The sequence below is a fragment of the Cheilinus undulatus genome, linkage group 11 (assembly GCF_018320785.1).
Source record: "Cheilinus undulatus linkage group 11, ASM1832078v1, whole genome shotgun sequence".
Classification (NCBI taxonomy): domain Eukaryota; kingdom Metazoa; phylum Chordata; class Actinopteri; order Labriformes; family Labridae; genus Cheilinus; species Cheilinus undulatus.
In genome coordinates, this window is record NC_054875.1 from 49,115,453 (window position 1) to 49,132,166 (window position 16,714).

Here is a 16,714-nt window from a genome sequence, read left to right on the forward strand (position 1 = left end):
GAGGATCATTATATTCAGAAAATTCCAAAAGGAAAAATATAGCGTGCCCTTGTTTTTGTTTTTTTAAGATTTTCTCATATTTTTTTAATTTGGATGACCTCACTGATAGAGGAGCTCAGTGGGTTTAGTCAGAAACTGCTCAACCTCTATGTTTTACTTATTTTACTAGATCCCATTTTACTCCTACGTGGTTTCTTATTTTTACTATATCTTACCTCTGTTTTTATTGTGTCTATTACAGTCGCTAGAAAAAGTATGTGAACCCTTTGAGATTTCTTGGATTTCTGCATAAATTGGTCATCAAATTTGTTCTGATCTTCATCAAAGTCACAACAATAGACAAACACAGTCTGCTTAAACTAATACTGCACACAAAATGATATGTTTTCATGTTTTATTGAACAAAACATGTAAACATTCACAGTGCAGGGTGGGAAAAGTATGTGAACCCCTAGGCTAATAATTGGTTGACCCTCCGTTGGCAGCAATAACCTCAACCAAACGTTTCCTGTAGTTGCAGATCAGACCTGCACAATGGTCAGGAGGAATTTTGGACCATTCCTCTTTACAAAACTGTTTCAGTTCAGCAATATTATTCGGATATCTGGTGTGCATCGCTCTCTTGAGGTCATGCCACAGCATCTCAATCGAGTTGAGGTCAGGACTCTGACTGGGCCACTCCAGAAGGTGTATTTTCTTCTGTTGAAGCCATTCTGTTGTTGATTTACTTCTATGCTTTGGGTCGTTGTCCTGTTGCATCACCCATCCTCTGTTGAGCTTCAGTTGGTGGACAGATGGTCCTAAGTTTTCCTGCAAAATGTCTTGATAAACTTGGGAATTCACTTTTCTGTCAGTGACAGCAATCCGTCCAGGCCCTGAGGCAGCAAAGCAGCCCCAAACCATGATGGCCCCTCCACCATATTTCACAGTTAGGATGAGGTTTTGATGTTGGTGTGCTGTGCCTTTTTTTCTCCACACATAGCGTTGTGTGTTCCTTCCAAACAACTCAATTTTGGTTTCATCTATGGACAGAATATTTTGCCAGTAGTGCTGTGGAACATCCAGGTGCTCTTTTGTAAACTTTAAATGTGCAGCAATGTGTTTTTTGGACAGCAGTGGCTTCCTCCGTGGTGTCCTCCCATGAACTCCATTCTTGTTTAATGTTTTACTTATTGTAGATTTGTCAACACAAATGTTAGCATGCACCAGAGACTTCACACCAGATATCTGAATAATATTGCTGAACTGAAACAGTTTTGTAAAGAGGAATGGTCCAAAATTCCTCCTGACCGTTGTGCAGGTCTGATCTGCAACTACAGGAAACGTCTGGTTGAGGTTATTGCTGCCAACGGAGGGTCAACCAGTCATTAGCCTAGGGGTTCACATACTTTTCCCACCCTGCACTGTGAATGTTTACATGTTTTGTTCAATAAAAACATGAAAACATATCATTTTTTGTGCAGTATTTGTTTTAGCAGACTGTGTTTGTCTATTGTTGTGAATTAGATGAAGATTGAAACACATTTGATGACCAACTGATGCAGAAATTCAAGAAATCCCAAAGGGTTCACATACTTTTTCTAGTGACTGTATATGTCTTTATGTATGACAATGTTTGTATTTTAGTGCTGTCTGTCTCCTGTGCTGGTGAGCCAAAGACAATTTTCCACCTCGGTGGACAATATGCAATTTCATTCTAAAAAGGAGAGCCGCAGGTCGCACGTGAACCTTGGTTTGCCAGCTTGCATGAGGCATGACCTAACCACCAAACCATCTATGCCCAAGCATGCCAATTTTAAAACAGTTGTTTGTCACGTTCAACCTAGCAACGTGCAAAACCAGAAGAATGACACTTTAATTTTTTTAAAGTCCTCATGACAAACACATACTAAACAATGTTATGCTGATTCAAACTGGGCGTAGGGACGCCACATTAAATGTCCTCACGTGGCTCTTTGAGAGTGGAATTTCCCTTTCTGATAACCTTACGGAAGATCTGCTCCCTGCATGTTATTCCTGCCAATCATGACATGGCATGGCTACATATCTTAGAAATTTTTATGATGCCAAACTCAGATAGACATCATGAACGCTCCAGAAATATGTATCAAAATTTAAAAAATATGAGTATATCTTTAAGACAAAACAAAACAAGGGCATGTTATATTTCTCCTTCTCAAATTTTCAGAATGGGCGGCACGGCGGGGCAGAGGTTGGCTCTGTTGACTCACAGCAAGAAGGTTCCTGGCTCACTTCCTGGTCTGACCCTTTCTGTGCAGTTTGCACGTTCCCCCCCGCCCTTGTGCAAATGTAGTTGACGACCCCTGTGCTAAATTATACTCAACAGAGGACTGATAGCGTATCAGTTTGCTGCAACTATATGTGACAGCCATGTTGCATGCCCTTTCTCATGCATGTGAGTTACTATTCCGAGCCAAAGCCCCTCTCATATATCTGTGCCAGGGCCAGGGAAGCGTACCGTACTCACACTGAGGTCGAACATGCCTGGGCATGGCATGGCATGGCATGCCTAGTGAGTGCATCCCTCAAGCTTATTTATGCTCTATGCTCAGCATGCACACACAGACTTTTGTCCTACTTCGCATTCATTTAATCTGTAATTCTGCAGGTTCTCTGGAAAACTAGAGTTACAGTTAAAATGGGGGAGGTGTTGATAGCAGAGTCCACACTTTTAGCTTTGGAGGTAAAAACAAACTTTGGAAAATCGCAGAGCGCTTTGAGAAAGATTGTGCAAGGTGGTTAGTAACTACAGAAATATAAGTTGCATAGAAAGTTAGGAGAGGAGAGGAGAGGAGAGGAGGAGCAGTGAGTCCTGTCAACAGGATTAAGAGATTAGAGGCCACTCCTGGTAATCTGAGGTCCACGTGGTGACGGAGGGGGATGATGATGTCACACTTGGCAGCCGACACGCACACACACACACACACACACGCTAACAATATCTCAGAGCGACCATCAACTAACGAGGGTCATCGCCACGGCAACATGAAGTACCGAGTACCAATCAGAGCAATAAATCAATGACTCAATCAATTAATCAAACTCATACCCCGAACCTAGGAACCATTGAAGACCCCTTGATACTTTTCAAAGACTCTTGCTACATTCATGCAGATAAATTTAGCACTTCCATGACCACAGGAACCTTCTCAAGGAACCCAGGAAACACTTTAATGAGCACTAAGACTTCCTACTGTATGTCAAATAAAAACCATGAGGTTTTAACCTCTAAGATGAACTTCCCTACATCCATGGTGTCATGTGACCTCTGTGACCCTCTGACCAGCTGATGACCTGTGGCTTGTGCCTTCGGTTGTGATGTAATGTTGATATAGTGATGGAATTTACAACTGAGGAGATCCTACATTAAGATGTATTTTGAAACTGACTGGACACCGGATATGTATGGTAGTTCCTATTCGGTCAATCTGTTCAATGTGGATTGAAGTAGGGATGTAACTAATTACCATGTTGACCACTCAACAGTCACAGAGTTACTCTGATGACCAGTCAACAGCCACAATGTTACCATGGTGACCACTCAACACCCACAGTGTCACTGTGATTAACACTCAACCGTTACAAAGTTACCATGGTGACCACTCAACAGTCACAGAGTTACCATGGTGACCACTCAACAGTCACAGAGTCACTCTGATGACCACTCAACAGTCACAGAGTTACTCTGATGACCAGTCAACAGCCACAATGTTACCATGGTGACCACTCAACACCCACAGTGTCACTGTGATTAACACTCAACCGTTACAAAGTTACCATGGTGACCACTCAACAGTCACAGAGTTACCATGGTGACCACTCAACAGTCACAGAGTCACTCTGATGACCACTCAACAGTCACAGAGTTACTCTGATGACCAGTCAACAGCCACAATGTTACCATGGTGACCACTCAACACCCACAGTGTCACTGTGATTAACACTCAACCGTTACAAAGTTACCATGGTGACCACTCAACAGTCACAGAGTTACCATGGTGACCACTCAACAGTCACAGAGTCACTCTGATGACCACTCAACAGTCACAGAGTTACTCTGATGACCAGTCAACAGCCACAATGTTACCATGGTGACCACTCAACACCCACAGTGTCACTGTGATTAACACTCAACCGTTACAAAGTTACCATGGTGACCACTCAACAGTCACAGAGTTACCATGGTGACCACTCAACAGTCACAGAGTCACTCTGATGACCACTCAACAGTCACAGAGTTACTCTAATGACCACTCAACAGCCACAGAGTTACCATGGTGACCACTCAACAGTCACAGAGTCACTCTGATGACCACTCAACAGCCACAGAGTTACCATGGTGACCACTCAACAGTCACAGAGTTATTCTGATGACCAGTCAACAGCCACAGAGTTACCATGGTGACCACTCAACAGTCACAGAGTTACTCTGATGACCAGTCAACAGCCACAGAGTTACCATGGTGACCACTCAACACCCACAGTGTCACTGTGATTAACACTCAACCGTTACAGAGTTACCATGGTAAGCACTCAACAGTCAGAGTTACCATGGTGACCACTCAACAGTCACAGAGTCACCCTGATGACATGTCAACAGTCACGGGGTAACTCTGATGACCACTCAACTGTCACAGTGTTACCATGGTAACCACTCAACAGTCAGAGTTACCATTCTAACAACAGAATCAGTACATTACCATTCTAACAACAGAATCAGTACATTACCATTCTAACAACAGAAACAGTACATTACCATTCTAACAACAGAAACAGTACATTACCATTCTAACAACAGAATCAGTACATTACCATTCTAACAACAGAATCAGTACATTACCATTCTAACAACAGAATCAGTACATTACCATTCTAACAACAGAATCAGTACATTACCATTCTAACAACAGAATCAGTACATTACCATTCTAACAACAGAAACAGTACATTTCTATGTAAAGATACAGACAGTGGCTATATGTCTATGCCAGGAACAATGTGATTATTAAGGTTAAAGTTCATGAGGGTTTGCAGCGTATAAGGCAGATAGTAAAGTTCTATAGTGCTTAAGTTCTGAATTGGTAATGTATCGGTGTCGCACAGAATTTGCATACAGACGTGTTTGTTCATGTATGATTTACAGGGATAGTATGCATAGGTGCATTTATGTATGTAATACTAATGATGCACATTTAGATGCATGTAAGTATGGAGACAGAGATAATAAAAAAATTAAACACAGTCACATTTGGATTTGTCCTGAGCCACTGCAGTGATTATATTTCATGTCCTTTATGTTTTCTTAGTCACCTCTGATGTTACTTGGGCTGCTTTGTTGCAAATTCTGGGGCTTTTACATGACCCCGGTCTGGGGTCACGAAATCTGCCCATAAAGTCTGAGTGCCAAAGAACTGTCAGGATTGTTTTGTTTAAATAAACACTTCTTTATTGCGCTGTCTCTCCTCTTACAATGTTGTCACATTTTTCTTTACAGTTCCACTAAATGTCTGATATTGTGATGGAACCCACTGCTAGTGTTATGACCGCAAACTCCTTAACCTCCAACCTGAATTATGAAACACAAAAACATCATGAAGAGACAAACTGTCCTCACAGAGACAGAAGAACAGCAGCGAGTGTCCGCCCTAGGACAGCTCCGATCTCTGAGAGACGACCGCTGAGCTGCAGGTCGTTTTAGAATCAGTGGAGCAGAGAATCGCTCGCTCTGCAGCCATCCCACCAAGGACAACCGGCCTCTCTCTCTCTGCAGGATAATAAATCTGAGTGACGCTTCAGAGCGGAGAGATGACGAGGACGAGGACATAGAAGACGGCAAAGGACAAAGTGAGGAGGTCACAACAAGCATTAAAAAGAAGAAGAGAAAAGAAGGAGAAACAGATGCAAGGAAGAAATGAAGAAATGAGGAATTCTAGTACTTATCTGTACTTTAAACTGTACTGTACTGAATTTAAACTTACAAAATACAAAATATATGACACGTTGCATATGTGTAAATTGTAATATTTCTTCAATTTCAAAGCTGAGAGCTACTTCTGTGATTTAACACCTCTAAATCTAGAGGGAAATTTGGAACTCTTTCGAAGTAAAAGTGCGTACATGGTTGTGTTCAGAGCTGTGCCAGGTGAACAGGTAGATCGTGGGCGTGTTCAGAGCTCAGCCAGGTGAACAGGTAGATCGTGGGCGTGTTCAGAGCTGTGTCAGGTGAACAGGTAGATCTTGGGGATGTTCAGAGCTCAGCCAGGTGAACAGGTAGATCGTGGGCGTGTTCAGAGCTGTGTCAGGTGAACAGGTAGATCTTGGGGATGTTCAGAGCTGTGCTAGGTGAACAGGTAGATTGTGGGCATGGTCAGAGCTGTGTCAGGTGAACAGGTAGACCGTCTGTGATGTTGGATCTGTCTCAGGTGATAAGGTAGATCATAAATCCAAATAAAAGTTTTATTCCCATCATTCACTTCTGAACTCACTGACCCACGTTCATAATCAGCAGGTTAAATACGAGCTCTCTGTGATTCAGAAAGTCTAGACACAGTGATGAGAAATCCTGACTGGTGCGTTCAAGGGCACTCAGGACATCTGATATTTTCAATGGAGTGATAAGATATGAGATGATAAAGGACAAGACAAGACGTGAGGAGAGAACAGGACGTGTTAAACTACGATATGACAGTAAAGAACAAACACAACACAAGACAAAATGACACGAAACAAGATGAGATGAAACTGGGCTTCACTGTACTGTATGATAAACCACTCTATGACACGAGACCATATGAGGTGCAACCACACAATAAGGTACAACAGGATAGGATATATGATACCACAAAGATGAGATGATATGATACCATATCATCTCTTACTGAAGTGTACAGCAGGGGTGCCAGAGGCTGGGGATTCCCACTGTACCTGAAGGTAGCTGAACAGCCATGCACATTCTTAGTCTGAACACTCGAGAAATGTTGGAATCTGGTTTCTGTAAACATGTGAAAACACTGAGATCTACATGTGACTGAATTCTGGATTTAAACTGTTAGAAAGTTTTTCACCTCTTTCCTGGCTGGGTTTAATGTGGGCGGGGCAAATATGTGGACTCATGATGTCACGAGCCTACGTAGGGGAATGACTCCGCCCCTCTAACACTCCAATCTAAAATCACAGAGCAGTTCATCTCAGTCCAGTCTGTTGTTAGCTGATGTCACTGCCTTTATTAAGAGTTAACAGTCAGTTAAATGCTGTTTTTTTGTTCATTGTGAAGTAAATTCACCAAATCTATCAGCCACAGTGGTCTGTGGATCATCTAAAGCATCAGAACAGAGATTTGAGCTAGAAAACAGACTGAAAGGTCAACAAAAGGTCAAGAGGCGGGCTCATGTTGTGAGTGCTTTCTTCCATTCAGCCTGTAACGTTTTCTTAATCTGAGGGGACTGTATTTCTCCTGAGTGGGCGTGGCTTCAGCTCATTCAAGAGACATGCCCAGACCATCCTGGAGCAGATTTTACTGCCTCATTTTTCATGATTTTGAAGCTTAATTTGATAAACTTAGTAATGTTTTATCTGACTAAAATTTGATTTAGGGGTTTATGACACACTGAGCTGTCATAGAAGAAACCTAAATACAGATTTATTTTCACTTTACAGGGTTTTTAAACGTGGCAAAAATCAGATAAAGAGTGTCAAAAACAGGTGGTAAAAGGGATTAAAAAGCGGCCAAAATGGATTTAAAGTGGCAAGAGTGGGTGGAAAAATTGAGTGAAATGGGATGAAAAATTGTTTTAAACAGGCAAAAATGGGTTAAAAATGGGCAGAAATGAGTTAAACTAGCTAAATTGGCATAAAAAAAATAGTGAAATGTGGTAAAATTGGTTAAAAATGTGAATAAAAAGTGGATAATAGTGGCAATAATGGGTCCATAAAGGTAATAATACTCAGAAAGTGGCAAGAATTGGCTTATAAGGGGCAAAAACAGGCAGAAATAGTGATGGAAAGGGTTTAAAATGGACAAAAATGGGTTTAAGTGGCAAAAATGTGTTAAAAACAGAATCATGAGGGTAAAAGTAGATAAAAAAAATTGGCAAGAGTAATCTTAAATATATTCCTAGTTTTTTAAGGCATCTGGAGACCCCCTCTCAGTGACTCGTGACCCCCAAGGGGGTCCAGACCCCCACGTTGAGAACCACTGATGTAGTGTACAACTCAGTACAATAGGATATGATAGGATAAGATGAGACAATTCAATGGAATACAATCACGTAAAATACGATACGACACGACTCGATACAATTCGATACGACACGACACGATACGATACGATTCGATTCAATACGACACAACACGACACGATTCGATACAAAACGACATGACACAACACGACACGATTCGATACAACACAACACGACACAACACAATACAATTCGATACGACATGATTGGATACGATTCGATCCGACACGACACAATTCCATACAACACGACATGACAACACGATACAATTTAATACAACACGACATGATTCGATACGATTCGGTATGACACGACACAATTTGATACAACACGACATGACAACACGATACAATTTAATACAACACGACATGATTCGATACGATTCGGTATGACACGACACAATTCCATACAACACGACATGACAACACGATACAATTTAATACAACACGACATGATTCGATACGATTCGGTATGACACGACACAATTTGATACAACACGACATGACAACACGATACAATTTGATACGACACGATTCGATACGACACGACATAACACGACACAATTTCGATACAACAGGACACGACTTGATACGACACGACTCGATACGACACGACATGACTTGATACGACAGGACACGGCACAATACGATTTGATATGACACGACTCGATACCACACGACACGATACCACACGACACGATATGCTAGACACGACAGGACTCGATATGAAACGCTTTGATACGACACAATGTTATTCGATACGGCACGACACGATACGACACATGACACAACACGATACGGCACGACACGACACAGCACCACTTGATACGACACAACACGACATGACAGGATACAATACATCAAGGGTCATCAAGTACATTTGCACAAGGGCCAGATCTAGTCTTGACAGAGACTCTGTGGGCCGGACTTTCAAATAAACAAAAATAAAAAGTTCATATTTTGGCCTAATAAACATATTTTTTAATAATATTTTCTTTCAAACCTCAGGGAATGGGCCTTCTCCAATGGTAATTTAGCACCAGTATCAACTAATTTTTTTACACTTTTTAACCCTTTTCACTACTTCATTTGGCCATTTCTGCCTTTTTTTTTTTTTTTTTTTTTTTTTTTGCCATTATTAACCCATTTAAAAAATTTGCAACTTTTCAACCCTTATTTTTTTTACTTTTTGCCCATTTTTTTTTTTTACCTCTTTTAGCCACTTTCCTGCCAATTATTGCCCCTGGGAGCCACTTTTAAACCCATTTTCATGACTTTGCCAAGGTATTTTTGCTATATTTTCTCTTCTTTAACTTACTTTTTATACTTTCTGCCTCTTTAACCAAATTTTTCAATTCTTTAATCCCTTTTTACCACTTTTCCTTCATGTTTTATCCCCTTTGTGCCACTCTTTTAATCTATTTTTTCTCATTTTATTCTTCATTTTATCGTTTTTCATTCCTTTTTTTTTGCACAATTATTGCCCCTTTCAAACACATTTTTGATACTTTTTGCCCCTTTTTACCCATTCTTGCTACATTTTAACCTCTTTTCACCACTTTCCCTGCCAATGTTTGCCCCTTTGTGCTACTCCACAACCCATTTTGACAGTTTTCATACATTTTCACCACTTTATCTAGCCATTTTTGCAACATTTCCGACTGTCTGAATTTTTGTAAAAAAAAAAAAGATCAAATTTCAAATCATTCTGAAACAATTTCAATTTCAATCATTTATGGGTACATTTAATAGCTGCAGCCTAAAGATACCCTGAAAATCTCACCATCTTTTCTAGATTTAATGACCTCCTGGGGGCTGGACAGTGAAGTTTGGGGGCCTGATATGGCCCTTGGGCCGCCAGTTGACGACCAATGCGATACGATATACCAATATCAATATAATATAATTCTATTTAAAAGCACCACTGCATGTAGATAAATATGCTCATATCAGTGACATCCATCATAACTTCTATTGCCCATCAGTAGATACAACACACAGTGAGCCTGAGTCTGATGAGAATGTCATGAGTTCTGCAGCTACTCAGTCATAATTCAGCATAAAAACACATTAAACATTGACGTGATGGCACTAGATTAGGTCAGAGGATGGAAGATTACTGAGAGGAATATGATGCATCACCTGACGGTGTCAGAGACGTTTAGGTCTGCACACAGTGAGGCAGCTAAAAACATGAGAATGCTCCTTTAAAGGGAGATTTTGGCTCCAGATCAGTTTGATGAATCAGAGTGAAGACACTAACCTTTACAGACACACAGGGAAGAAGAGTTACCGAGACACCACGGCGTCTGTAATGTGAGAACTCAACAGTTCCTCTTGATTCTCTGTGATTTAACACGATGTGACCTTCTTCTGCTTCTGCTCCTCCTCCTCCTCCTCCTCCTCCTCCTCTCTGTGTGAACATGCAGACCTTTCTCACTTTTACTCTGTCGGGCTCAAACCGGCTAAGCGTGTGAACCAGACCTTTTCGAGTGAGAAGAAACATCTCCTCTTTCGCTTTCTCTTTCTGTCTCTGTCAGCAGTTTGGAAAGTTCAGTGACCACGAAAAGGAAGACGACACGACCACAGCAGTCTGACGCTCCAAATACTGCCGGGTCACGAGTTAAGAAGATATACAGTCATGTGCATATGCAGGGCGCCGAGGAATACTAACAGGGCCTGATGTTCCACAACCGGGGCAGGGGGTCGACCAGCTCAACACATATCGACACGTGTGTCATTCAGCAGGCAAGGTCAAGCTCGACAGGTCTGCTTAGTCTGGTTATATGCCTGGAGACCAATGGTGTGTTTCAGGCCCGTGACTCTAGTATGTAGACACCTGTGTCTGGAAGGTCCAGTCACTGGTTAATCAGAATTCATGGCTACCATTACACCATGAAGACAAAAGAACACTCAGAGAAAAGGTGATTGAAAAGTCGAAGTCAGGGGATGGAGACAAAAACATCTCCAAGTCTCTGAACATCCCCCAGAGTTCAGTTGAATCCATCATGAAGAAATGAAGGAATATGTCACATGTGTAAATCTGCCTAGATCAGACCGTCCCCATAAACTGAGTGGGCGTGCAAGAAGGAGACTAGTGAGAGAGGACACCAAGACACCTATGACTACTCTGAAGGAGCTCCAAGCTTCAGCAGCTGAGATGGAGGAGACTCTGCAGACAACAACTGTTGGCCCGGTTCTTCACCAGTCAGAGCTTTATGGGAGAGTGGCAAAGAGAAAGACACTGTTGAAGAAAACTCTGATTCAATCTGGACTAGAGTTCACCAGAAGGACTGTGGGAGACTCCATGGTCAAGAGGAAGAAAGTTCGCCAAACACTGACATCCCCACTGTGGAGCACGGTGGTGGCAGCATCACACTGTGGGGATGCTCCTCAGCAGCAAAATACAGGAAAATACAGAGGACAATCTGATTCAGTCTGACATAGAACTGTGGTTTGGGAGATTCATTTTCTAGTAAGACAATGAGACGAAGCATAGAGAGAAAACCCAGACTTTAGTCCAATAGAGCAGGGGTGTCAAACTCAATCACAGCAGGGGTCGGATTCTGGATTCAGGTCTAACCTGAGGGCCTAACAGGGTCCACATTTAACCATAACAGTCAACCTCATTTTCACCAGTAATAAAATATGAAAAACAGCACTGATGATAAATCATATGGAAATTCAAAAAGTAAAAATGATAAGTTTAAAGGCTCAAATCTAAAATAAAAATTCCAATTTATTAGTTCAAAAGATCAGAACACTATATCAAAAATAGAAAAAAAAAATTTTTTTAAAGAGCAAATATATGAGGAGGAAGTTGAAATCATAAGATCGAAAGGTCAAAATATGAGATCAAATTTGAAATCATGAGTTTAAAAGTCAAAATATGACTTAAAATTTAAACCATGAGTCTGATTGGTCCAACTATTGGATTAAAAAGCCAAAAATTAGGAGCTGAAAATGTAAAAATATGAGCTAGAATTCAAAATGATGACTTAAAAAGTAAAAAATACAACTTAAATTCAAAATTTGGAGTGGAAAAAATCAAAATATGATATAAAAAGTTAAAATTATTCATTCAAAATGTCAAAATATGAGAAGATAATTAAAATCATGTGTTCAAAAGTCAAAATTTGGGATTAAAAAGCCAAAATTAGGAGTTGAAAATGTCAAAATATGAGCTAGAATTCAAAATGATGACTTCAAAAGTTAAAAATGTGATTTAAATTCAAAATTGGGAGTGTAAATATCAAAATATGATACAAAAAGTTAAAATTATTCATTCAAAATGTTAAAATATGAGAAAAAAAATTCAAATCATGTTTTTAACAGTCAAATTATGGGATTAAAAAGTAAGGAGCTGAAAATGTCAAAATATGACTTAAAACTCAAAATTGGGAACCTAAAAGATAAAAAGGTGACATATAAAGTCCAAATTCTGAGTTGAAAAGGTCAAAGTATGAAATGAAAAGTCATATCATAAGTTTGAGTTGTAATCTTGAGATGCAAAATTCAAAATATGAAATAAAACACAAATTATTCAGATTTTTATGGATTTACAAGGATATTCTAAATAATCAAGTTGAGGTTCACATTTTTATACTGGAGGAAATCTGCAGACCTCTCATGGTGGGCCAGTTAGAATACAAATATGATCCTGTGGGCTGGATATAATAGTTCCACAGGTCAGATTTGGTCCCCAGGCCTTGAGTTTGACACATGTGCAATAGAGAATTAGTGGCTGGACTTGAAAAGAGCTGTTCACGCCTGATCCTGATCAACCTGACAGAGCCTGAGCATTCTAGCAAAGGGGAATGGAGTAAACATCCGAGGTCAGAGAGCTCCAAACACAACAACACTTGAACCGAACAGCTTAGGATGAAGTTAGTTTTTAATATTTAACTGTGGATTTATCATCAAACCTGCAGGTTTATCATTGACTCTGGGAGCTGAAAAACAACAACTGACAACCACGTCACTCATTCAGCACCTTTAAAAACTACTGTTGGACACTGAGGAAGAGTCTGACAGCACTTCCAGATCATTACAACAAATCCAGCACTTCTGTTTTTATCCCCTGGTATTAAACGCCGATCATTTGACTAGAATCACACTGGAGTTGAACATTCTGGTGCAGAGTAAACAGAAAGAGAAAGCGTCTGCAAACACAGACCCTCATGTGAGGAAAGCAGATCTCCTCAGAGCATCATTTCCTGAGTGAAACCCTCATTAGTCACGAGGCGTCTGCCTTAACTGTAGCGTCTCCATGTACAGCTAAGAGAGCGTCCTATTAAGAAGCATTAAGTTGCTGAGGGGGCGTGGCTACCTTTGAATTAGAGCAGAGCGTAAGGTACCGCTGTACGGGTGCATGTCTAAAAATAGAACAACATTAAAAAGTTCATTTATCCCTCAGTACTTCACCGTCAAAGTCACTGGGAAAAAAATTGAGGATGCAAATCTGTGTTTATTAGCTTGATGCTAACATATTATGGAAAACGGCATTTGCTGGCTAACAGATTTAGCATAGTTTCTGGCCAATTTTGACCAGAGATGACCATTTTCTCAAGTGTAACTGACTTCAACACCAGAAGGTCTTAAGTGGAGCACCTCTGCATGAACATTACCGCTGTTTTCTTCTTCTTTTGTTTAAAATGGTGGTTAACAAGCAGCTTTTAAATGCACCGCAGCCACCGTCTGGTGGGAGGACCATATTACAACCAGGTGCCACAATAACTAAAAAAGTGTCTTTAAATAGGAATGATAGGCATCTGTGTTACTCACCTCCTCCGTTCTTGTAGCACAGGTACGGAAACCTCCACACGTTTCCAAGTCCGACGGCGAATCCCACACAAGACATGATGAAGTCCATCTGCCGCGTCCATGTCTCACGCTCCGGGTACCCAGGCCCCGTCCCGTTGGCCACCGCCCCTTTCTTATCCGGCACAGCACAGGCACCACCGGCGGACCCCGCCACCCCCGACCCGAGCGGGACGAGGCTGCCGTTAGAGGCCGAGGGGGGGTAACCGGCACCGCCATTCAGCCAGTCAGAGCCGTTCAGGGGGCTCTTCTTGGTCTCCTCCAGGAGGACCAGAGAGCAGGTGGAGGTGGGGAGAGCCTGCTTCTCCATCAGTCTGCCAACCAATCAGAAAACAGGGAGGAACCAATCAGAAATCACACAGACAGGGGTCCAAAATTTCTGTCACTATTCCTTTAATTTCCTGCAAGAGTTTCCTTTCTTTAGCCTCTAAAAACAGCAAGTAAGGCCCTTATTACCAGTCAGAAACCTGCAAGAAAACAGTCAGAAACCAGTCAGGAATCAGGCAGTAAGAGTCCAAAACTTTCAGTCTTTATCCTTCTCTGTTCTCTTTCATTCCTGCAAGATTTCTCCCACTTTACGCCCTCTAAATCTGGAATTTCTTTCAGTTACATTTGCTTAAAAAAGCCAGTCAGAAATGAGGTGTGGAAGGGCCTGAAATTCTACTTCTTTTCTTCAGATTTTTGCAAGCTATGCCTGATTTGCTCACCTAAAGTTCAGCAAATGTTACATTTTAAAGCAAGAAAGATCAGCAAGAATACATATTGATAGAAATATTCAGTACAAGGTTAAAAATTCTTACTATATTGAATTAAATTCCTGTGACTTCTGGTGCTTTTTGGCCTCCAAAATCCAGCAAGTGTTTCCTTTATAACCAGTGAGAAACCAGTCAGGAACTAAGCGGGTTATTGAGCAAAATGAGGCAGGAAAGGACCCTAAATTCCTGATTCTACACCTTAAATTTATACAAGATTTTGGCCTCTGAAGTCCTGAAAGCTTTGGTCTTATAACCATCAAGAAACAAACCAGTACAAACCAGTGACAAACCAGGCAGTAATCAGGCAGCGAAGGACCCAAAATTTCTGTTTTTATCCCTGGAATTTCCTGCAAGATTTTGCCTATGTTTGACCTGGAATCCTGCAACTTTCTTTCAAAAATCCAACAGGAAACCAGATAAAAACCAAGCAGGAATAAGGCAGCAAAGGACCCACTTTTCTGTTTTTTCCCTTTATATTTCTGCAAGATTTTGATATTTTTGAGCTCTGAATTCCTGCAAGTGTCACTTATAACCAGCATGAAACCAGTTTAAATTCGGCAGTAATGCACCAATGGGACCGAAATTTCAGTTTTTATTCATTTATTTTCATGCAGGATTTTGGCTTCTTTTTGGCCTCTGAAGTCCTGAAAGCTTTGGTCTTGTAACTGGTAAGAAACCAGTACAAACCAGTGACAAACCAGGCATTACTCAGGCAGCAAAAGACTAAAAATTTCTGTTTTTATCCCTGGAATTTCCTGCATGATATTGCCTATTTTGACCTGTAATCCTGCAACTTTTGTTCAAAAATCCAACAGGAAACCAGATAAAAACCAAGCAGGAATAAGGCAGCGAAGGACCCACTTTCCTGTTTCTACTCCTTTATATTTGTGCAATAATTCGTCTTTTGAGCTCTAAAATCCTGCCAGCTTCAGTCTACTAGTCAGGGAGAAAACTGTTTTAAACCACTAACACATCATGCAGGAAACACACAGCAAAGGGCCCCACATTTGTGTCTTTATCTGTTAAATTTCTGCACAATTCTGTCCTTTATTGGCCTGTAAAACCATGAAACCTAGAAGCCTAAAACCACAGACAAATGCTGCAGAAATCAGGCAACGAAAGCCCAGAAATGTCTTCTTTTATTCCTTTAAACTCCTGCAAGATTTCTTTCTTAAATTAGGCTCTAAGATTCTGCCAGTCCCATGCAAATAATCATCGAGAAACCAGTTTAAAACCAGGGAGGAGCTGGGCAGGAATCATGCAGCAAAGGGCCCCACATTTGCGTTTTTATCTTTTAAATTTCTGCAATATTTGGTCCTTTTATTGGCCTCTAAGATACTACCAGTACCATGCATATAACCATCAAGAAACCAGTTAAAAACTAAGCAGGAGTAAAGCTGCAAAGGAGCCACTTTCCTGTTTTTATTTCTTTATATTTCTGCAAGATTTTGTCCTTTTATTGGCCTCTAAAACCATGCAACCTAGAAGCTTAAAACCACAAACAAATCAGGAGGAAATCAGGCAAGAAAAGCCCAGAAATTTCCTCTTTTATTCCTTGGAATTCCTGCAAGATTCTGGCTTTCATTGGGCTCTAAGATTCTACCAGTACCATTCATGCAACCATCAAGAAACCACTTTAAAACCAGTTTAAAACCAGGGAGGCACTGGGTAGAAATAGGGCAGCCAAGAGTCCAAAAGCTGTTGTTGATATGTGTTTGAATTTCTCAGAGATTTTGCCCTTTTCAGCGTCTTAAATCCAACACGTTCCCTTCTAACCTGCTCAAAACCAGTATGAAACCAGTAACAACCAGTAGGAAGTCCACTCTTCAGTCTTAGTGGTCTTGTTTGCAGGATTTTACCCACCTTTAGTGCTCTGAAATCT

General features: G+C 40.9%; 1 protein-coding gene across 1 annotated transcript in view; it reads right to left on the bottom strand.

The window, feature by feature from the left end:
• slc6a8 (solute carrier family 6 member 8) overlaps positions 1-16,714 on the bottom strand; it is an 85,002-nt gene that overhangs the window by 67,544 nt on the left and 744 nt on the right. The window contains exons 1-2 of the mRNA XM_041799635.1: positions 16,696-16,714; positions 14,042-14,391 (exon numbers count right to left, since the gene is read on the bottom strand). The exon at positions 16,696-16,714 is cut by the window's right edge and continues 744 nt beyond it. Of these exons, the coding sequence (XP_041655569.1) occupies positions 14,042-14,387 (346 nt within the window). The 5' untranslated portion in view covers positions 14,388-14,391; positions 16,696-16,714. The remainder of the gene's footprint in view (positions 1-14,041; positions 14,392-16,695) is intronic.